The sequence below is a fragment of the Ictidomys tridecemlineatus genome, chromosome 11 (assembly GCF_052094955.1).
Source record: "Ictidomys tridecemlineatus isolate mIctTri1 chromosome 11, mIctTri1.hap1, whole genome shotgun sequence".
Lineage (NCBI taxonomy): Eukaryota > Metazoa > Chordata > Mammalia > Rodentia > Sciuridae > Ictidomys > Ictidomys tridecemlineatus.
This window is the reverse complement of record NC_135487.1, coordinates 58,443,228-58,467,761: the sequence shown is the minus strand read 5'-3', so window position 1 is coordinate 58,467,761 and position 24,534 is coordinate 58,443,228. Positions and strand designations below refer to the sequence as shown.

Genomic DNA, 24,534 nt, shown 5'->3' with positions numbered 1-24,534 from the left:
TGCTTTTTGTATTCTGGTAAACTGCCACTTTTACTTTTAGACTTTATTTCCTGCTTTGCTATAGACTGCTTATTTTTCTAATGCAGATTCTCCTTTGGCCTTTATAAAAACTTCAGATATTCACTTCCTTCCTACTACTTGTCTATACCACAGATCCTTCCCTTCTTCATGGCCATCTTCACTTCCATCTTCACCACTATCAGCTTTGTCATTTTGAAATAGAATGATATTATGTGAATCTTCTATTAGAGAATAAAAAATCCTTATAGAATTGGCAGGTATGTAATTTCAATAGGTAGAGAAAATCAGTCAAATGTGAATCATTTAAGCTTGACTTCTATGCTTCCTTTTGCCATTAGATCCTAAATTCATCAATGCTTGTCAAAAAATAGATATGTGAGCAACAATGTGATTAAAGTTGTATTAGTTAAATTGGTATAGTAACAAATATACCCAGACATATATCTTATTTTAAGCATAATTATTAATTATTTCAGGTTCCATAACAGTCCAAATTATCTAATCTTCTTTTGGAATTATTTTTTCAATACATGTTTTAGGACCAATGTTTCTTCAGTCTTGTGGTTCCACCATCTCTCATGTCTGCAGTGGTCAGAAGTAAAAAAGAAAAGAAAGGAGACTTATTTATTTCTTAAAGGACTTGGATAAGAAATGATGCATCACACTTCTGTTCACATTCCACTGGAAGAGACTTTGCTCACAGTCACACAAAATAGCAAAGCAAGATGAGAAATTTAGTTTGTCTATCCAAAGAGGGAAAAAAACAGTTTAAATGGTAGCTATTGGTTTTCCCTAGAGTTAAGAAAAATAAAGTAAAACTAATTACAGTGTGTATCGTTGGAAAATATGAGACAATAGTAGTTTGTTAAATGCAATTAAGTTTAACTTTAAACTGCTTCCATACCTTGATCCCTTATATTAAAACAACAACAACAAAAAAAAAAACCCTGCAAGTTAACTTGATATGTGAAAAAACTAAAAGCCTAACTTTGGAGAATATTTTTGTAACAAATAGCTAAATCACAGAAAATCATAGCAACTGAACTTCAGTTAATCATAGGCAACCAACTCATCAGACTATTTCCAAATAAGGCAAAGCATTGAGCTATAAGCCATCAAATTGTTTCTGTGTATGTCACTTCCACATTGTGTCTATAATAATCCTTGCTCATGTTTTGGAATTGTGCTGTCAGAACCTCCACTCTTCTAGACCCTGCCCAATTCATAAACTGTTTTTGCTCATTTAAATTCTGTTTAATTTGTCTAAGGTTTGTCTTTCAGCAAACTAAATGAAAAAATACTATTTATAAGTGCTAAGGATAAGATAAGATGCTGTTGCTGAGTCAGTCCAAGTTAAATAATTGTGAGAAATAACAATGAAAACAGGAATCAGATTCAATTTATTTCTGTGTTAAAATGTTTTAATAGTGATTTTTCTTTCCAAAAATCACAAAATGGAAAGCAATTTGGGGAAAATGCTTCTTAGTGAAGTAAATAGTATGTTCTCATCAACTTTATTAATATACCCTTCAGAACAAGTTGAACAGAAAATAAGTTTAACTTTTGTTGTGACATATGTTTGTCTGTTGTATGATGTAGGTCAGAAGGAGTCTGGAGATGAAAATGAGAATGAAGTACTGGATACCAGTTTTAGGATATCAGCATCCAAACTACCTTTATATACTTCAGGTTTATTGAAGTATGATGCAGTATTGAAACAGAAAAAACAAGATTATTTTCCTGAACATGCCCATCTATTTCCTACCACCCATCCAAAGCCAGTAATTAAAAAAGGCACACTACCTGAGACAAATTTAAGACAGTTTTTTACAACACAGAGAGCCGGTATAAAACTTCAAACCCTTAAAGATATTGACAAATATTATGCTGAACAAAAGATGCAGGATCTCCATCAAGAAAAAATAGCAGCTGTATCCAGGGCACAAGTTGACAAAAAAAGAGTTGGCTTAACTGTTCATGAAAGCATAAATAAGAAAAAAATAGCTATAAAAAAACTAATTGAAAAAGATCACAACACTATTCAGAAAAGTTTACAGCAACTTTGGCAAGACAAATTAAAATACCTTATGAAAGTTAAAGAGAGAAGAACTCTGTTTCTAGAAGGAAAAAAACAAAAGGCTGAAGAACATTTAATAGTTCAAACCCTAAATAATGAGCGTACTATTCTGACCAAAGGAATGATTAAAATTGACAGACTGAAGAGGAATGATGCTACCCTAAGACAAAAATGGCTGAGTGTTCAGAAAAAAATAGAAGAAGAAAAATATCAAAAGAATTTACTCAACCAAATGAAGGAACATAGGTGGGTACAGTTTAATATGACAGAAGCTTTGAAGTCAAATACATATAAATATTACATACTAAATGCTGAATTCTGATTAGTAGTATTTTGTTTATTGAATTCTCCTTTGGAAAATGGAAACAAAAAGACAATTATGCATTCCTATATTATCATAGAATAGATAATACAGCAACTGTTTTTCCCTGTCTCAACCTCAGACAACAAAACCTGATTAATTAATATGTGTAATAAACAGCATTTAACTAGTGCTAAAAACCAGTCTTACAACTTAGTCTCCCTGTCGACATGTAACATGTTTTTTATTATTTTTATTCTGAAAGAAGTCTCAACTAGATCTTTTCATTCCCAAATCTCATAATCGCCCTAATAATTCATATTATTCTTCTCATTGAGATTGCCATTCCCATTCTCCATCTTTTCTTCAACTTGTGTATTTTTGCTAGCCTTGAAAACTTAATTTATCATCATCATAGATAGTATTTTCATCAGCCTCTTGACCAATGCTAGAAACTAGTCTTATAACTCAGTCTACCTCACTGCCGACATATAATGACTGTGTGTGTGTGTGTGTGTTGATTCCAGGGATTGAACTCTATCACTGAGTCCCATCCCCAGTCCTATTTTGTATTTTATTTAGAGACAGGGTCTCACAGAATTGCCTAACACCTTTCCCTTGTTGAGACCGGCTTTGAACTCTTGATCCTCCTCCCTCAACCTCTAATGTATTTTAAAAATAAAGTTCTGATTATGTCTATTTAAGTTTGTAGCTTTCAATTGCCCAAATAATGAAATTTAATCTTTTTAGCATTTAAAAAATATGCTCTGTTTAAATCTAGTCATACCATACTAAATTTTCTCCTAGAGTGCCTACCCTCTATTCTTAATTACATTTTTTTTTTCTCTAGACAAACTCATTCTCCATTCCCTACACAATTTTGCACTTTCTTATTCCAATGATTTTTCTCATACTATTTCCTTTTCTCTCAAATATGACCCTACTGGGGCACTATAAGCCCACAGTATTACTATATGTTATTATGCAACAAAAGTCTCTTTGTTATTGTGAAAATCAGAATGCTTTTGGTGTTTCAAATTAGTGCTGCGGTGATTTCTGTATGGGATGCAAAATATACTCTGTCCTCTAAGGAACTATCACAAGTAGTTGATGCTTAGCTGTATGTGGCTGTGTTTCACCCTTTTATTTTCCATCATATAGTACGTGAGCTGCACAACCAATGGCAAAACTCATTCTTTTATTTTCTACCATATAGCAGCCAACTAAAATGGTATTTTAACTTCTCTTCAATTACTTTTCCAGTCTAAATTGGTCTTTTAATATTTTGGTGATTCCATAACACTTTATTTAAATGTCAATTCTAGCAATTGTGATAGGCAAGTCTTTCTCATAGTGAACTGGGGAAATCCTTTGTAAAATAATTTGGCCCATCTTTCCATTTCTGTGTGTGGTACAGTGCTTAGTTAAAAAAATTATTCAATAAATACTTGTTGAATAAGTATTGAATAGGTGTGAATCCCAATTATCAGTGATTGTATATTACTTCATTTAAGTCAGATAATTGCCTCTGAGAACTCTGAGTATTTTTATATATTTTTACTCAATACTTAAGCCATTGAGATGAGAAATAATGCATACTTTTTCCAAATGTTTATATAATAAAGATATATAATCAGAATTGTTTCCAGTGCTGTGGATAAAACCTAGGGCCTCTGGCATACTAGACATACACTCTATCACTGAGCTAAATCCAAGCCTAAATTTTTAAATGAATTATAAAAATATAATTTACCCAGCTGTGAAAATAGCTTTGCTATTAATTAGAATATGTATCCATCTTAGCACAAGTGCTTATTTCATGGCAATAAATTTATATACTCTTATTTTCTTTCCCTCAGTGATGCACCATTGTATTTCTATCAATAGGTTCTTATCTTCCGTTCAGATTACTCAAGTAGTGATTCAAATTTAGCGCTCAGAGATTCATATCACAGGCAGTGTGGGGACTGACAAGTCATTTTGCCCCAAAAAACTGAAAATCTAGATAGGCGGTAGGCAAAAAAGGCAACAAGACTACTAGATTTAAATAACAATACAAGTAATAATATAAGTACTACTAAGAGACAGAATGAAAATTTCTGGTAAATAATAAGTAGGTGGCAGTAATATTGAAAATTGGAGGAGAGAATATTTTATACCTTACCTATCAGAGTATTCAGGACTCACACTTGTATAACAGAACAGGTTACCTAGAGAAAAATACAATAACCTTATTAAACTGAAAGTTACATGACATGGAAACTTCTATAAATGAAGAATCAGAGGCCCAGCAAAACAGTATTTTTATGCCTAGGGTTGATGAAGAGTGCACAGTTGTACAGAGGTGTGGTTGGTCAAAAAGGGGATATGACCTAAATAATAATGAACTGAAGGGAACTCGGCCAGACCTGTGTATTCAGATTATTATTGTCCTCTTGCTGTAATGTTCCTTCCCTCCAGGTATAGGACAGGACATTTGAAGATGTCCTAAATACTTTTTACACAACCAGAGATATGAAAAAATGTGCTGTATATGTGTAATATAAATTGTAATACATTATGCTCTCATATATAATAAACTAGAGTAAAAAATAATTTTTAAAAAAAATAACATTAGGGGCTGGGGATGTGGCTCCGGCGGTGGTGCCCTCGCCTGGCATGCATGCGGCCCGGGTTCCATCCTCAGCACCACATACCAACAGGGATGTTGTGTCCGCCGGGAACTAAAAAATAAATATTGAGAAAGTCTCTCTCTCTCTCTCTCTCTCTCTCTCTCTCTCTCTCTCTCTCTCTCTCTCTCTCTCTCCTCTCTCACTCTTTAAAAAAAATAACATTAGATCTTTAAAGGAAAGGGGGCAAGAAAACTTCACAGAGAGCTTTCTGCTTCTACGATTTTTTCAATTTCGTTCAGCTTAAAATACTCAGTATGCTAAGCTGCCATATTTTGGGTATCATTTCCCACATCCCATCAAAACCTTCAAAATTAAGTTTTGCAGAAAAAAGCAGAGGAAAATTATGATTATCTATTAGAATTTGGAAAAATCAGAGGAAAAGGGAAGACCATTATTAGCAGAAAAGTTCAGGATAGATAAAATCAGAAGAGACACCTGAGCTACAGAATACATTTTAAATATGCATTTTACCACAAAACCTTCTTTTCAAGAAATAGATTGGAAGGTGATCCCAGAAGAGATTTTTGACAAATCTGTTTCAAACAAATTTTAAAAAAAGTAAATTGTTTTGCCATAAAGACTTTTTATTTTTATTTAAATTTTTGAGGTGTAGAAGCTCTGAGAATTAATATTGATTCAAAATATTTTAATCTATGTGTAGCAAATTTAAATTTCAGTAGTTGTCAAAGAATATATTTTAAGAGAATAAAAACACGACTCATACATATATAAAATTAGCACATGCAAAAATTTATTTAACAGATTAATGAAGAAGAAACAGTAAAAAGTTACAACCAGTTAAAATGAAAATGCAAGAAGTGTGTGTGTGTATATACACACACACACACACACACACACACACACACATATATATATATATATATATGTATATATATATATATATATATATCCACTGGGAAATATTTATGCCACACAAAATTTATTTATATTTGTATAAACAAGAAACATTTGCCTTACTAATTATAACTTGTAGAGTTATATTTTATGTTTTTATCTCTCCAAATTTAAAATCCTTTATCTTAATGTATGGTGTGTGTGTGTGTGTGTGTGTGTGTGTGTGTGTGTGTGTTTGTAATTTTGAAAATAATTGTTTATAATTTTTATTAAAAATGTATCTTGGAAAAGACAATGAAATCTAGTTTGCTATATCAAAATATGTCTAGTGCAAATTAACATTGGATAAATTTAATAAGCTTAGTTTTAATCACAGTAAATTGCATATCTAACCATACTTAATTCAAAAAAGATGCAGAATCAAATGAGCTTTGTAATGAATCTTAACTGAATTATCTTCTAAGTCTGAAAAGATATCCTTGAAAGTGTTGTTTATGTCAGTAGTATTCTCCCCCACCAACACCCACCAAATTTTGAGTTTTACTGTTTTTCTTAAAAAACAAAAATTGAGTATTAATAAACAGAAAGGAACTCTGACACAAAAAAATAAAAAATAAAATTTGTCTAGAGACATCAGAAGTTTTTCAATCCTGATACATTTTTTGCTGTTGATTCTTCATTAATGTATCAGTATATACAATCACTTGACTTAGAAAGTCTAAATGAATCTCAATAATTAGTGAAGTTGTTATTAGGAATGTAGCTCCTTGATCCTGCAATGTGAAATAAAGGGGGAAAAAACAAAAGTGAAAAAGAAAATTCTAATTTAGTAAGTTGATAAAATATCCACAGGAGTACCTAAGTGTGAATTAAAGAAGTTTATCCTGAATCATAAAGCTTTTCTCCAACCAGCCACTGCCCAAAACTTGGTAAACTTTCAAAATACCTAAAATCAATTATTTAACATAAAAAATTACCAAACCTAATGTTAACCATTTTGGATTCCAACAATCCTTATTGTACTTTACATTAGTAAACTTATATCTATAGACACAAAAAGACTCTCTCATCACTTGGAACTGCCCCACTTCTGAAATTTTAGATTTTGATATACTTATTTATCTGTGACTAAAATCTACCTTTTCAAATTTTTCCTTTACTTTCACAACACACATTTTCAAATATATAGTTTTAAATATATATGTGTGAATATATATCTATACACACACACACACACACACACACACACACATATATATATATATATATATATATATCATCAAATCCTATGTGGGAACAATCCAATAATCCAATTGTCTATATTTATTTCTTGAAGTTAGACCAAAATAGGAAGAGGAAATAACTGACCTCTACATTTATGCCAATGTTAATTTTATGACCTCTGACTTTAGCTGCTCCCTCAGTAGCTTGTTCTTTAACCACTAACTACAAGAGCAATTTCAAACCATCACCCTGTCCAACACCACTTATGATCTACTTCTCAGCAAGCCACTTTATCACAAAGAAATTTATTTTCCAAAACAATTTAGTCCTTCCAGCTTGAATTCATTCAATTTAGTATATCCATATCTATAAAATTCTGTATATTATGGATATATTTACCTTTTTCCCTACTATTTCAGGATTAGCTTTCCAATTTCTATTAGAAGCTAATAATCTTTCTACTTATATTCTTAGTAATCTGTAAAATTATAGAATGAATATCTCTCCATTAATCAGAATTATGGCCTCCAAGAAGATGGATGCCCAGCTCTTATCTCCAGGGCTATGAATAAGTTGAGATACCACACCTGTAAATGTGATAGTAAAGGGAACCCTGCACATATAATTAATAATGTTAATTAGTCCATATTAAATAGATTATACTGGATTATCCTGGTGGACCCAATGTAATTACATTAGCCTTTATATTCAGGGCAAAAAAGAAAGTCAGAGGGATTAAATGAGAAGGATTTGACATGACATTGGTAACATAAAGATGGAGGGAGAAACAAACAAAACAAAAACATGACAAAAAAATGAGACATGCCATACCTGGACTTCTGACTCATGAGAACTATGAGATAATATAAGATTGTTATTATAAGTCAACCTATTTATGGATGTAAAACAGAAATCTCAACTTTGTTCTCCTTTCCATAAGATTGCTTTGATTGTCTGAGGACCTTTGAATTTCTATAAAATGTTTAACAAATTTTTAAAAATTAAGTTTAATCATTAAAAATAAATAAATTAAATCTAATGTATATTCAAAACAAATTTGAATGATAATTCATTTCTACCCCAAATAATCTTTGCATATAAACTGAAATTGTATTGACTATGTATTAATTTGGAAGAGAATTGACAGCTTATACCAATTCTTGTACATGGCATAACTCTTCATTCACTTTGGTCTTCTTTGATTTCTCTCAGCAATATTTTATTATTTTCAAATATAGGTCTTGCCTAACTTTTATCAAACTTATGTTTAAGTATCTTATGTTTTTCTGATCATATTTTAACTGAAGTTTTTTCTTGATTTCATTTTCTAATTGTTTGATTATGGTATATATAAAAATAATTGATTATTTTGTGTTTCTCACTCTTCAATTATTTTAAATTCTGTTTTTACATTTTCCACATAGTTTTTATCTGCTAAGGTGGCTATTTTAATATTTTTCTTAACTAATACCCTTAATTTTATGCATAAAATCTTTTTGGCCATTAATTTTACTCTACTATGCATCCACATATAACTACTTGAACTCCAGAGTCAAAATAGTAGCAACTATCTTTTATTGAATAATTATTAAATTACAGGAACTCCTTTAAGGATTTTATGTGTAGTAGTTTACTTGCTTCTTACTAAACATATGAATTGGATTGCCTACTTCAAAAAGATGAAGAAAAGAGGCAGAAAGTTTAAATAACTCATTCAAATCACACAATCCTTAAGTTTCAGTGCTGGGTTTTAAACCCCGAAAGAATGATTTTACTGCCTATACTCTTATAACAATCCATTGTTTCTCTATATTTGCTCCTTAGAAGTCATGACATGGATAGCAAGGTTCTTGAAGGTCAATGTTAACAAAACAAAACTAAATTTTCCCATCTTTTTGCTCTTCCTACATTTCTTAGTCTGATGAAAACCACTATTATTAATCTAGAAAGCATAATTTTTAAATGTCAGGAATTCTTATATAAATTTTTAATGTAAAAACTCATTAAATCCTCTTCTAATCTCTATGAGTTGGATTATCCCTTTGTAAAAGATGAAGAAACATGGGTAGAGAGAACATTGAATTTAACCACTGAACTATACATCCCAGCCCTTTTATATTTTTAATTTTCAGATGGGGTCTTCCTAAGTTACTAAGGCTGGCCTTCAATTTTCGATCCTCCTGCCTCAGCTTCCTGAGCCCCTGGGATTACAGGCATGCACCACTGCACCAAGCTCTAAATGGAGTTCTTTTTCCCATTTGATTATGTCTGTTCTGAAACCATCTAATTATTTTTAGTGACAATCTAATAATTAGTGTTTTAATAACCTAAGTAACAATCTAATTATTACTATTTTAATAACCTAAAACCATCACATTTTATAATCTTTTCTTTTTCCTTTTAGGGCTCAAGAAATATCCAGAAAACACTGTGCAGAAAAGTTTGTTATGGATATGCTTACTTTTCAAAAAGACGTTGAGAGATATCAAGAAGCTAAATCAAGAGTTGCACTTGTGAAAACAAATTTTGTCTTTAATATTCCCAATGGAATGTCAAAATGAACCAATGGCAGATCACCTTCTATGATGATCTTAAGTTTAGTCCATTACTTTTACCTAATGTACTTTGAAATGATACTCTGAAAGAAATGCTCTGTGTCACAAGATGGATTTATATGTAAATCTTTTAAAAATATAAAGAATAGAGTGTTTCTTGTATTAATCATAACTTAAATCAAGTTGACTTAGCAGCACTAAAAGTTTTCTTATATATACAGCTTCCCAAGGAACAATTAAAACAGATTTCCATTACTACAGGCAATATTGAAAAGATGCTGTATATATTCTCTTTTATATCCTCTCTGAGTGTAGCAATATGTAAGGTATTTTCAGTTTCTCTGGCAAGGTTTTAGCATAGTAATTTTTGCCCCTACTGCTGACTTTTATTAATATATTGCTTATTTGACTTCTTTCATTACTTACTTTAATACATTTAATTATATTTTCTGTTTATTTTATTAAAACAATTTCTGGATTTATTTTTTCAAAGTAGGGGTTTCAGCATTATATCAGTGATTTGTACTTTCATAAATATTTAGAAAATATAAATGATGAAAAGTAAACAATCTTATTGCCTTTTTGGAGGTTGTAAGATCTGGGTGTACTTTTGATGTGTTTGTCTTTTTTTTTGCATATATGTGGAGGCACGGAAGAGAAATAAAGGTAGAAAGAGAAACAGGAAAGAATACATATAATTATAAGTAATTGAGATCATAAAGTATGTAGAAATGATATAAATAATTTTAAGTCTGCTTAATACTGATGGTAGAAAACTTGAAAAACAAAGAAAAACATTAAAAACAAAAATCCTTTTTAAAATTTTTATCAATTTTTAATGTGTTTTCACTTATCTAAGGAAGATATATATACTACTATAATTGTGACATCACTCATTACAATATAAGTAATAACACTCAGAATTTCTGTTTTATATTAATCAGTTAGATACATATATTTTAAGCCTGCATTGCTTTAAAAATTCTATAATTTTATCAGTTTCCAGAGCTTATTCATTCATGCTTCTATACTGGACTGCTATCAAATGCTGGTAGTATTTTCTTAATTTTCAGTAAAAAACAATTGTCTATTTATTTATTTTATTGGTTTTATTTTTTAAATACATGACAGCAGAATACCTCACAATTCTTGTTACACATATGAAACAATTTTCAAACCTCTGTTTGTATATAAAGTATGTTAACATCAATTCATGTCTTCATACATGTACTTTGTATCACATTCTTCCATCCTTGCTAATCCCCTGCCCCCTCCCTTTCCCTTCCACCCCTCTTCCCTATCTAGAATTCATCTATTCCTCCCATGCTCTCCCTCCCTACCCCACTATGAGTCAGCCTCCTTAAATCAGAGAAAACATTCGGCATTTGTTTTTTTGGGATTGGCTAACTTGACTTAGCATTATCTTCTCCAGCACCATCCATTTACCTTCAAATGCCACGATTTTATTCTCTTTTATTGCTGAGTAAAATTCCATTGTATATATATGCCACATATTTTTTATCCAATCATCCACTGAGGAATATCTAAGTTGGCTCCACAGTTTAGCCATTGTGAATTGTGCTGATGTAAACATTGATGTGGCTGTGTCCCTGTAGTATGCTATTTTTAAGTCCTTTGGGTATAGTCTGAGGAGAGTGATAGCTGGATCAAATGGTAGTTCCAGTCCCAGATTTCCAAGGAATTTCCATACTGCTTTCTATATTGGCTGCACCAATTTGCAGTCCCACCAGCAATGTATTAGTTTGTGTTTTTGCCCACATCTTCTCCAACACTTATTGTTGTTTGTCTTCATAATAGCTGCCATTCTGACTAGAGTGAGATGGTATCTTAGAGTAGTTTTTATTTGCATTTCTCTAATTGCTAGAGATGATGAACATTTTTTTTCATATATTTGTTGATTGATTTTATATCTTCTGAGAAGTGTCTGTTCATCTTCTTGGCCCATTTATTAATTGGGTTATTTGCTTTTTGGTGTTTAGCTTTTTGAGTTCTTTATACACCCTAGAGATTAGTGCTCTATTTGATGTGGGGGGGGGAAAAATTTGCTCCCAAGATGTAGGCTCTCTGTTCAACTCACAGATTGCTTCTTTTGCTGAGAAGAAATTTTTAGTTTGAGTCCATCCCATTTATTGATTCTTGGTTTTAATTCTTGCATTATAGAAGTCCAATTAAGGAAGTTGGGGCCTAATCCCACATGATGGAGATTAGGGCCTACTTTTTCTTGTATTAGACACAGGGTCTCTGGTTGTATTCCTAAGTCCTTGATCCATTTTGATTGAATTTTGTACATGATGAGAGATGGGGGTTTAGTTTCATTTTGTTCCATATGGATTTTCAGTTTTCCTAGCACCATTTGTTGTAGAGGCTGTCTTTTCTCCAATGCATGTTTTGATACCTTTGTCTAATATAAGATAATTGTAATTTTGTGGGTTTGTCTCTGTGTCCTCTATTCTATACCATTGGTCTACCAACCTGTTTTGGTGCCAATACCATGCTGTTTTTGTTACTATTGCTCTGTAGTATAGTTTAAGGTCTGGTATAGTGATGCCACCTGATTCACTCTTCCTGTTAAGGATTGCTTTAGCTATTCTGGTTCTCTTATTTTTCCAGATGAATTTCATGATTGCTTTTTCTATTTCTATGAACAATGCCATTGGGATTTTGATAGGAATAATAGCTATTTAAATCTATGACACCAGCTCTCATTTTCCTGTTAAGTAGCATATAACTATTGAGCAAGTCATATTGGTATTTCTAATTATTCTTCAAAAAGAACAAAGGGATATATTATGGGGGTGGTGGGGTGGTAGAAAGTATAACAGATATTAACTTTACTAAAGCAAGTTTACATAATCCAGTTTTCTATTCCAGTTTTGAAATAATATGTTTAGGGGCTTTAATGAAAGCAATGATCCATTTCAGGTAGCATTATTATGAGACTTAATTGAAGATAATCCCATATAAATAAAGCAGCACAGTATTTTCAACAAAGTAAGCATTTAATAAAGGTTAAGTGTGCAGAGTGGAAGCAGAAATCATCCTCTCTGTAATTATATGAGGATTCATTAACTATTTAAGGGGAACCACCAAGGAATAGTGAGCTTATTTGTGTGATGTATCTGGAACACATCATTTAATCCATACATTTGCTGAGTATTTTTGCTCCCTTCCTCTATGCTTCCATTCCATGCCATGAATCTTTTATAGTTTTTACCACACAACAGGCAATCAACAGTATTTTTGGACTATTGCCAGCCAACTGTGAGCTTCTTGAAGGCAAAGGATATTTTATTCATTTTTTGTCTCTATTACTTCTCCTGAGTCAAATATGTTACTTACTATATTCTTAATGTTTATAACTCTCTTATTTATGTAATGTCTCAAGTCAACTTCATGAAATTTACTGCCACTTACTGTTTGTTTTGAATAATCCAAACTCTGTACCTCTGGATTGTATCTCAGTCCTGATATGCATCCTATAGTACCAAAATGCATGCCAAACACCTCTACTTTGAAGCTTGACATTTTTTTTAAGTTGTACATTAAAGTGGAATTCATTTATATATTCATACAATTATCTTATTCTCCAAAATCTTGCTTTTTTTCTGTATTTCCCAGCACACCTGGATATATAACCATCTACATGGATTCACTTAGAAGATATCTTTGAGTATTTTATTACTCTATCACATCTTATTAAATATTATACCTAATTAAATCTAACTATAAAAGTTCTCTATGGTGGAAAGTGGATAGCTTTTCAACAACTTTTTTTTCACTTTCTTTAAGACGCAACTAGTTATATTTCACAGCTTCTCTTGCAATTAATTGAAGCACATGATTGAGGTTTAAACAATAGAAATATCGGTCAAACTGATGTTGCAATAAAATTTTATTTATAAAAAAGAATACCAGCCAGATTTGATACATGGGTAATAGTTCTAATTCTGTTTATTGATAGATGAACTTGCATATTTTAAAATTTTATTTCTGAATGGTGATGCGTTCCCTCTTCCAATCTTATGTAAACCTTAAAATATAACAAATTTCTCAAATAAATGACTACTAAAATTTTTCTTATACTAATAAAAGTCCCCTTAAGTGTAGCTGTAGATTAATATAATTTTATTTACACATAATAATAATACTGAAGTATATTAAAATAACTCATCATGATAGAAATATATCATTACCTGGACAAAATGGGTTTAAAAAAAAGTGCCATTCTGAAGCCAAAGTTAAAAGAAGGAAATAGTGGCAGGTTAGATTAAAAAATAAAGTTATTGAAAAAAATATAATAGAACCAGATAGAATACATACTGTGTGTGACCCTTCTTTCTTTGAAGAATGAGATATTGGTACTAGAAAAGTGTTCATTTACCCCTTCCTAGAGTATACTTAGGTGAAGCAGTAGCCACTGCAATACTGAACCAGCTTTCAGCGATTACAGGAGAAGCATCTCAGAAAGAAATTAAAACAAGTTAATTATCAACATTATCTTCCTTTTATGTCCTTTGAACCAAAAGTAAATCTTATTTGGTATCCAGTGATCAATATATTAGTCCAAATTGTGTAGTTTGTGGTAATAGAAAGCAATGCTTTAAAGTGTAGGCTTTTAAAAAGAAATGGGTTTGAATTATTTGCCACTTTACTAATTATAAGACTTTGGGAAAATCAATGACGATCTTCTTCATTTGTAAATGACATAACTATGTAAAACATATTGGGCATTACTATGTCATTTTAAGAAATAATTCAGTTATGATAATGATACCTAGGTAGGAAGGCAGTAGATATTTTTCCAGTTATTAAGAAATGACCCTTGGTTTTAAAACTTTCCTGGTGTTTTGATACCTTTGGCTTTGTATTCCACTTTGAAGATAATGTTTTCTAAAATCACTTATTTATCTGTCAAGAGTACAGAAAAATACCAACGCTAACCTAAAATATCTACTAGGTTGAGGTGGTATTTCATGGTGTTTTGTTTGGTTTGCATTTCCTGATGATTAGTAATGTTCAGCATTTTATCATGTAATCTGTTTGCCATTTCTACATCTTTTGAGAATTGTCTATTTAGGTTTACTACCCATTTAAAAACAGGATTGGATTAATTTTTCTTTTTATTGTCATTTTTAAAACTTGTACACTATAGTTAATTATACATTCAAGTAGAATTTATTGTGACATGTTCATACGCATACATGACATAGTTTTGTTACTTTCATTCTGCTGTTTATCCCCTTTCCCATCTTCTCTCCCTCCTCCTCATTTTTCTTTCTATACTCAAGTGTTCTTCCTTTTATTTTTATGAGACCCCTAACCTTTTCTTAATTCTTTATTTATATCTGACTTCTGCATATAATAAAAAAAATTGACTCTTCACTTTCTGAATCTTGCCTACTTCATTCATCATGATATTCTCCAGTTCTATCTGTTTACCATCAATGGCATCATTTCACTCTTTATGATTGAGTAAAACTCCATTGTATATATATGCCATAGTTTTATTTAGTCATATATTGAAGAAAACCCAGCCTGCATGTAGCACTATACTATGATGATTTTAGTTCTTTTGGATAAATACTGTGAAGTGAGGAGATCCAAGATGGCGGGCCAGGGGGAAGCAGCATTCTGTGTTGCTCTGTGACCTGGAACTCAAGTTGTGAGAATAATGCTTCTATGTGGGCAAAATTACTGCTCCTGCATGGGAATCACGGCCACTGTCCCCTCCAGTGCTCCAGGCCTCAGCATCAGAGTAGGTCTCACAACTACTCACCCACATAGGACTATCAGGTACCCGAGCGGGACCATCAATACCTGTGCAGAACTTTTGGCCACACACCCGAGCAGAAATCACCAATGCTGCTCCCATGCAGGTCACCAAGCAGCTTCCCCCACACAGGAACTCCGACCACTACTCCTGTGTGGACTCCCATCTACCCACGTGGGGCTCCCCTGTTTGCCGCCATCTTGGGGACTCTGCAACAGCAGAGATAGTCCCCTATGTGCAGTAGCCCGCCTGCACCCAAGAACTTCACACAGGCTCTGAAGTCAACCGAAAGCCCCACACTGCAACCCCAGAGCTCGAGTTTGAACTCATCCTCCAATGCCATCGCTCAATTCCCCCCACCCAACCCTACAGCCCACCACTGAAAGAAGGCGTCTCCATCTTGGGCCACCTTTATAACCATCTTCAGTGGGGACAACTCCCACTTTTGTAACTCCAACTTTCCAGGTTCTTAGTTTCTAACTCCCCCTTCTCCCCAGCAGCCACAACCCTGGCACAGTGACACCCTGGTTACCTTCACCATCCTGAGGGCAGAGATACCAGCTAACAACAGATATCCCCACCTATTGGATGAGAAGAGAAGCAGGAAAGACATGGATTGCTATCCTGTTTCTTCAAGATTTTTTTTGTCTCTCTCCCTCAAAATTCTCCCACCCTCACATCCCCAAACATATGTGAAACTTTGCATGAATTAGGATTTTCATGAGGACAGGGACATCTGAGTAGTATATTACAGCTGTGTTGTATATTGTTTCTATTATCCCACCAATTTCTACTATTTTAACATTTTATTTTTCTTAATATATGTGTGTTTGTTTTATGTACTTTACTGTCTTCCCACTTACTTGTCTACCAAAAATGACTTCCTCTCCCTTCTCCTGATACTAATCTTCCTCTTTAGATTTCTCTTTTACACTTCCTAAGATATAACAACTCTGTATCCTCACCTCCAACCTCCTAAGCATATCATCCTACTCCTCACCCCCAGTTCTTTGTCCACCATCAGAAACTGTAGGCCCTTTTACAAACCTACTGAGTATATTGTAGATAATAATTGAATTCACCATTTCTTACATTGTGACCAAACTATAAACGTCTTAATATCAAACATTTGTTTTTAGGGTGTATATTGTTTATATGGAGATATGACAACATTGGCCTTCACCTCAAAGGAGAGGTATTGGATCCCTACAAAAGCATTATTAGCCTATAGGGTAAAAATGGTAATGCCTTGGATCCATGGTGATAGAAGGGAAGACACATGTGATACGAAGAAACAGGAAAGAAAGTGCCCCCAAACATATAAAGATACCACTTAATTAAAATCCATGGCAAGCACAGCAAAAGAAATAACAGAGAAGGAGTTCAGAATGTACATGATTAAAGTGTTCTATGAATTAATGGATGATATAAGAGAGCAAATATAGGCAGCAAAAGATCATTTTGACAAAAGGCTACATAAACAAATACAGAAAGCAAAAGATTAGTTCAATAAGGAGACAGAGGTTCAAAAAAAGCCAGAAATCCATTAAATGAAAGAAACAATAAACCAAATTAAAAACCCAATTGAAAGCCTCATCAACAGATTAGATCACTTGGGAGACAGGACCTCAGACAATGAAGACAAAATATATAATCTTAAAGATAATGTAGACAACATAGTGAAAATTGTAAGGAATCATGAGAAGAACATTTAAGAAATATGGGACAACATAAAAAGACCACATTTAAGAGTTATTGGGATAGAAGATGGAATAGAGTTCCAAACCAAAGGAATGAGCAATCCATTCAAAGAAATAATATCAGAAAATTTTCCAAACATGAAGAATTAATTGGAAAACCAGATTCAGGAAGCTTCCAGGATGCCAAATGTACAAAATTACAACAGATACACACAAAGGCACATTATAATGAAAATGCCTAACATACAGAATGAGGAGAGAATATTAAAAGCCATGAGAGAAAGCAATCAGATTACATATAGGGGGAAATCAATTAGGTTATATGTGGATTTTACAACGCAGACCCTGAAAGCTAGAAGATCCTGGAACAACATATATCAAACTCTGAAAGAAAATGGATGCCAACCAAGAATCTAATATCTAGCAAAATTAATATTTAGATTTGATGATGAAATAAAAACCTCTATGATATAAACAAAAGTTAAAATAATTTACAACTTGAAAGCCTGCACTGCAGAACATCCTTGGCAAAATATTTCATGAAGAGGAATTAAAAAACAATGAAAATAAGCAAAGGGAAGCATTACACAAAAGAAAAAAAATAATCAAAGGAGAAACCAAGTCAAGTTAAATACCAAAAAAAAAAAAAACAAAACCCAAAAAACCCAAAAATGACTGGGAATACAAATCATGTCTCAATAATAAACCTGAAGGTTAATGGCCTAAACTCACCAATCTAGAAACATAGACTGGCAGATAGAATTTTTTTAAAAAAGAGACTCAATGATATGCTCCCTCCAATAGACTTACCTCATAGGAAAACACATCCACAGACTGAAGGTGAAAGGTTGGGGAAATTTATACCACTCTCATGGGCTGTGGAAACAAGCAGGGGTCTTCATCCTCATATCAAACAAAGTAGACTTCAAGCCAAAGTTAGTCAAAAGGTATAAAGAAGTAAATTTCTTACTGCTTAAGGGAACAATTCATCAACAAGACATAACAACAATAAATTTATATGCCCCAAACAATGGAGTGTCTATGTTCATCAAACAAAATCTTGTCTGGTTCAAGAGTCAAATAGCCTACAACATAATAATTCTGGTAACATTAACACACCTCTTTCACCACTGGAGAGATCGTCCAAACCCAAAGCTGAACAAAGAAACTGTAAGACTCAATAATACAATACATAACAGACTTACATAGAATATTCCATCCTTCAAGGAATGAATACACTTTATTCTCAGCAGCACATGGATCCTTCTCTAAAATAGAGCATATATTATGCCACAAAGCAACTATTAACAAATATTAAAAAGTAGAGTACTACCTTGCATTCTATCAGATCATAATGGAATGAAATTAGAAATCAATGAAAAAATTAAAAAATAAGATGTACTCCAAAAACTGAAGACTAAATATTATGCTACTGAATGAACAATGGGTTGCAAAAGACATCAAAGAGAAGATTAAAAATACTGAGAGTGAATGAGAACAAAGATACAATGTATCAAAATCGCTGGGCCACTATGAAGGCAGTACTAAGAGGAAGTTCATTGCATGGAGTTCATTCCTTAAAAAAAGAAAAAGTCAACAAATAAATGACCTAACATTACATCTCAAAGCCCTTAGAAAAATAAGAAGAAATTAACACCAACAGCAATAGAAGACAGAAAATAATTAAAATCAGAGTTGAAACCAATGAAATGGACACAAAAAGAAACAATTGAAAAAATTGACAAAACAATAAGTTGGTTCTTTGAAAAAAAAATAAATAAAATTGAGAGACTCTTAGTCATTCTAATGAAAAAAAGGAAAGAGAAAACTCATATTACTAACATACGTGATGAAAAAGGAAATATCACAACATACACTACAGAAATATAGAAGATAATTAGAAATTATTTTGAAAACTTGTACTCAAATAAAATAGAAAATGTCAAAGGCACTGACAAATTTCTAGAGTCATTATTTGCCCAAACTGAATCAGGATGATATACACAACTTAAACAGTACAATTTCAAGCCATGAAATAGAAGATGCCATCAGAAGCCTACCAACCAAGAAAAGCCAGGGACCAGATGAATACACAGCTGAGTTCTACAAGACCTTTGAAGAAGAACTAATACTAATACACTTCAATTTACTTTAGGAAATAGAAAAAAGAGGGAGCACTTCCAAACTCATATGAGGCCAATATCACCCTGATTCCAAAACAAAAGACATATCAAAGAAAGAAAAGTTCAGACTAATATTTCTAATGAACATAGATGCAAAAATTCTTAATAAAATTCTGGGAAATCAAATACAAAAACATATCAAAAAGATAGTGCACCATGATCAATTGGTATTCATCCCAGGGATGCAAGATTGCTCAACATATAGAAACCAAAAATGTAATTCATCACATCAATAGACTTAAAGATAAGAACAGCATGAACTTCTCAATAGCCACAGAATGAGATTCAACAAAATACAGCACGTCTTCACATTCAAAACAATTGAAAAAATGGGGGATAACAGGAATATATCTCAACATTGTAAAACCTACCTATGTCAAGCCCCAGGCCAATATCATTCTAAATGGAGAATGATGGAACAAGATGGGGATGCCCTCTTTCAACCACTTCCATTTAATGTACTTCATGAAATATTGGCTAGAGCAATTAGACAGAAATTAAAGGGATACAGATGGATAATAAGAACTCAAATTAGCACTATTTGCCAATGATATGATTCTATACTTGGAATACTCAAAAAATTCCACCAGAAAACTTTTAGAAATAGTAAATGAATTAAGCAAAGTAGCAGGATATAAAATCAACACCCATAAATCAAAAGCATTTCTGTATATCAGTGACAAATCCTCTGAGAGAAAAATGAGGAAAACTACCCCATTTACAATAACATAAAAAAAACTTGGAGAGGCCTCTAACAATAAAACTACAGAACACTAAAGAAAGAAATTAAAGAAGTCCTTAGAAGATGGAAAGATCCCACTTGTTCTTGGATAGGAAGAACAAATATTTCAAAAAGACCATATTACCAAAAGCACTATACAGATGTAATGCAATTCCATAAAAATCCCAATGACATTCCACATAGAAATAGAAAAAGCAGTCATGAAATTCATCTGGAAAAATAAGAGACCCAGAATAGCAAAAGCAATCCTTAGCAAGAAGAGTGAAGCAGGTGGCATTACTATACCAGACCTTAAACTATACTACAGAACAATAGTAACAAAAACAGCATAATGTTGGCACCTAAGTATACAGGTTGATCCGTGGTGCAGAATAGAGGACACAGAGACTAACCAACATAATTACATTTATCTTATATTATACAAAGGTTCCAACATACATTGGAAAAAGAGCATATTCAACAAATGGTGTTAGGAAAACTGGAAATCCATATGCAACAAAATGAAATTAAACCCCTATCTCTCACCATCCACAAAACTCAACTCAAAGTGGATAAAGGACGTAGGAATTATACCAGAGACTCTACGTCCAATAAAAGAAAAAGTAGGCCCCAATCTCCATCATATCAGATTAGGACCCTACTTCCTTAATAAGACTCCTATAGGGCAAGAATTAAAATCAAGAATCAATAAATAGGATGGATTTAAACTAAAAAGCTTCTTCTCAGCAAAAGAAACAATCAGTGAAGTAAATAGAGAACCTATAGATTGTGAGCAAATTTTTACCACACACACATCAGATAGAGCACTAATCTCTAGGGTATATAAAGAACACTGAATGCTAAACTAAAAAAAAAAAAATCAATAAATGGGCCAAGGACATGAACAGATACTTCTCAGAAAATGATATACAATCAATCAATCAACAAATATATGAAAAAATTTTCAACATCTCTAGCAATTAGAGAAACAAAAATCAAAACTACTCTAAGATTTTATCTCACTTCAATCAGAATGACAGCTATTAAGAATATAAACAACAGTAAGTGTTGGTGAGGGTGTGGGGAAAAAGCACACTCATACACTGCTGGTGGGACTGCAAACTGGTGCAGCCAATATGGAAAGCAATATAGAGATTTCTTGGAAAATTGGGAATGGAACCACCATTTGACCCAGCTATCCTTCTCCTCAGTCTATACCCAAAGTACTTGGAAAAACAGCATACCATAGGGACACAGCCACATCAATGTTTATAGCAGCACAATTCACAATAGTGCTGAACTGTGGAACCAACCTAGATGCCCTTCAGTAGATGAATGGATAAGGAAAATATGGTATATATACACTGTGGAATATTACTCAGCAATAAAAGAGAACAAAATCATGGCCTTTGCAGGTAAATTGATGGAGTTGGAGAATATGACTCTAAGTGAAGTTAGCTAATCCTCAAAAAAAAAAAAAAATCCCGAATGTTTTCTCTGTTATAAGGAGGCTGATTCATATTAGGGTTGGGAGGGGGAGCATGGAAAGATTAGGCAAACTCTAGATAGGGCAAAGGGGAGGGAGGAAAGGGATGGGGCAATTGGGTAAAAAAAAAAAAAGATGGTGGAATGAGATGGACATCACTACACTAAGTACATGTGTGAAGAAGACACAAATGGTGTGAATATACTTTGTGTACAAGCAGAGAAATGAAAAATTGTGCTCTATATGTTTAATAAGAATTGTAATGCATTCTGCTATCATATATAACAAAGCAGAATAAAAATTTTTAAAAATACTGTGAGTGGGGTAAGTGCATCATATGGTCATTCCATTTCTAGTCTTTATGAAAAACCTGCATACTGCTTTCCAAAGTGATTGTACTAAGTTTCAGTCCAACCAACAATGCATAAGTGTACATTTGTCTTCACATCCTCATCAGCCTTTGGTATTATTTATAGTTTTGATGATTACGAATTTAAATGGAGTGAGATGAAATCTCAGTGTAGCTTTGATTTTCATTTCTTTGGTTGCTAAAAATATTGAACTTTTAAAATATATTTGTTGGCCATTTACATTTCTTCTTTTGAGAAATGTCTGTTTAGTTCATTTGCCAAATTATTGATTGTGTTATTTATTTATTTATTTATTTTGGTGTTAAGTTTTTTGACTTCTATGTATTTCTGGATATCAGCTTTCTACTGGAAGAGTAGCTGGCAAAGATTTTCTCTCCTTCTATGGGTTCTCTCCTCACACACTTGTTTTCTTTTCTGTGATGAATAATCTTTTAACATACTCTTGGATTTTGTTGAATATATTTTGTTATGTTCTTCAAGGATATTGGCCTGTAGGTTTATTTCATGGGTGTGAGTGTATTTTTTTGTGTGTGTTTTTTCTGGTTTTGGTATAAGAATAATGGTGGTCTCACAGAAAGAGTTTGGGTGAATTCCTTCCTGCCCAAATATTTGGGAGAATTTAAGATGAACTTGTCCTAGGTTTTTAAATCTTTGATAGGCTTGCACAGTAAAGACATCTGACCCTGGATTTTTTATTGATGGAGACTGTTTCCTGCTGATTTAATTATGTTACCTATCAGTCTGCTCAGGTTTTGTATTTCTTTATGATATAATGTTTGGTAAAGTATATGTGTTTAGGTATTTGTCCATTTCCTCTAAGTTATAAAATTTGTTGGCATATATTTATTCACAATAATCTCTATTGATCATTTTGTATTCCTATGTCATTAGTTATTATTTTTTCATCTCTGATTTTATTTATATCAGTCCTCAATCATTTTTTTTTTACTTAGTCTAGCAAGAAGTTTGCTTATTTTGTTTAACATTTTGAAGATGCAGGCCTTTGTATCCTTCTTTTAGAGTCATCTTTTGTGGTTAACTGATTTGCTCTCATAGTGTGTTTTAAATCCTTGCTTTTATTATGTTAAAGCTGTCTGTTATAAATTGTGCCAAGTGTTCATAATTAGTTTTATGAAAATATTTTTTGTCTATCAAAAATTATTCTAATATGATACCAACTTATTATTGATATTAAAGATGGGAAAGAAAAGAAACAAAACAATAAAGGAGAAAAATACTTAAAAAATTCAGACTTGTGTTTCAGGCACAGTTGGCATATGCCTCTAGTCCCAGTGACTAGGTAGGTTGAGACAGGAGGATCAGGTGAGCCTGGGAGACCTAGTGAGAACCTTTTCCAAAATAAAAGACAAAAAGGGTTTTAGATGTAGCTCAGTGGTAAATCACCCCTGGGTTCAATAATCAGTACCAAAAAAATTTAAAAATTTATATTTTTATCCCATTGCTTGTCATATTTTGATTCCCCCCCAAAAACATCCTGCCTTAGTCTTCTACATTGCTGGTATTACAGGCCACATCTTGAATTTTTGATATCTCATTGTATATCTGTCTACATTACCTGTCTCTTAACATTTTAGAATAATATTAATTTTTAATGATTTTTTTATTCAATTCTTCATAATAATAATATTGTGCATTGCGTGTGAGAATTTGTCCATGTATTTACTCTTACCACAAGTTTCATAGCTTCCAGTGTCTTCTTCATACTCACTAGCATTTCTTTATTTCAGTTTCAAGAATCCCCTTTAGCATTTCTTTTCTTGTTTCTTTTCTTGTTTCTTTTTTTGTTTTGTTTTGTTTTGTTTTTTTGGTACCAGGGATTGAAATCAGGGGCACTTGACTACTGAGGCACATCTTCAGCCCTATTTTGTATTTTGGTTAGAGACAGAGTTTTACTGCATTGCTTAGAGCCTTGCTTATGCTGAGGGTGGCTTTGAACTCAAGATCCTTCTTCCTCAGCCACCTGAGCCACTGGGATTACAGGCATTTGCCGCTGGGCCTGGCATAGGATAGGTCTGGTGGAGACATATTCCTTCAGTTTTTCTCAGGGAGTAGCTTTATCTCTCCATTTCTGAAAGATAGTTTTGCAAGGTACAACATTCTTAGTTTATAGCTCTTCTTTACTTTTTAAAAAAAATTCACTATTGAGAAAAATCTCATGCCACTCTATTCTGGCTTTTCAGGATTCTGAGAAGTCCACTGTAAAGCAAATTTGGACACCCTGTGAATTATTTGTTTCTCTTGCAGCCTTGGTAATTTTACCTTTATCTTTCACCTATGAGAGCTTGATTATGTATTGAGTTAGATTTGGTTGAATTTCATCTGACTTAAACTCTGACTTTCATATTCCTGAATATTTTTATCATTCTCTGGGTTTGGGAAGTTTTCTGTTATTATCTCTTTGAATAAGCTTTCTACTAGTACTCCTTGTCACCTATATTTTATCCAAATATATCACCAATGGTTCTCGAAATCAATATAATTATCTGCCTTCCTCTATGACTCTGGTATTTCACTTTTTTCAGCTGGTATATTTCAGCAATGTCCCCTGAAAAATTT

General features: G+C 32.7%; 1 protein-coding gene across 1 annotated transcript in view; it reads left to right on the top strand.

Annotated features, from left to right (window-relative positions):
* Lrriq3 (leucine rich repeats and IQ motif containing 3) overlaps positions 1 to 14,837 on the top strand; it is a 162,159-nt gene extending 147,322 nt beyond the window's left edge. The window contains exons 7-8 of the mRNA XM_005330713.4: positions 1,621 to 2,344; positions 9,555 to 14,837. Of these exons, the coding sequence (XP_005330770.1) occupies positions 1,621 to 2,344; positions 9,555 to 9,711 (881 nt within the window). The 3' untranslated portion in view covers positions 9,712 to 14,837. The remainder of the gene's footprint in view (positions 1 to 1,620; positions 2,345 to 9,554) is intronic.
* The last annotated feature ends 9,697 nt before the right edge of the window (positions 14,838 to 24,534 follow it).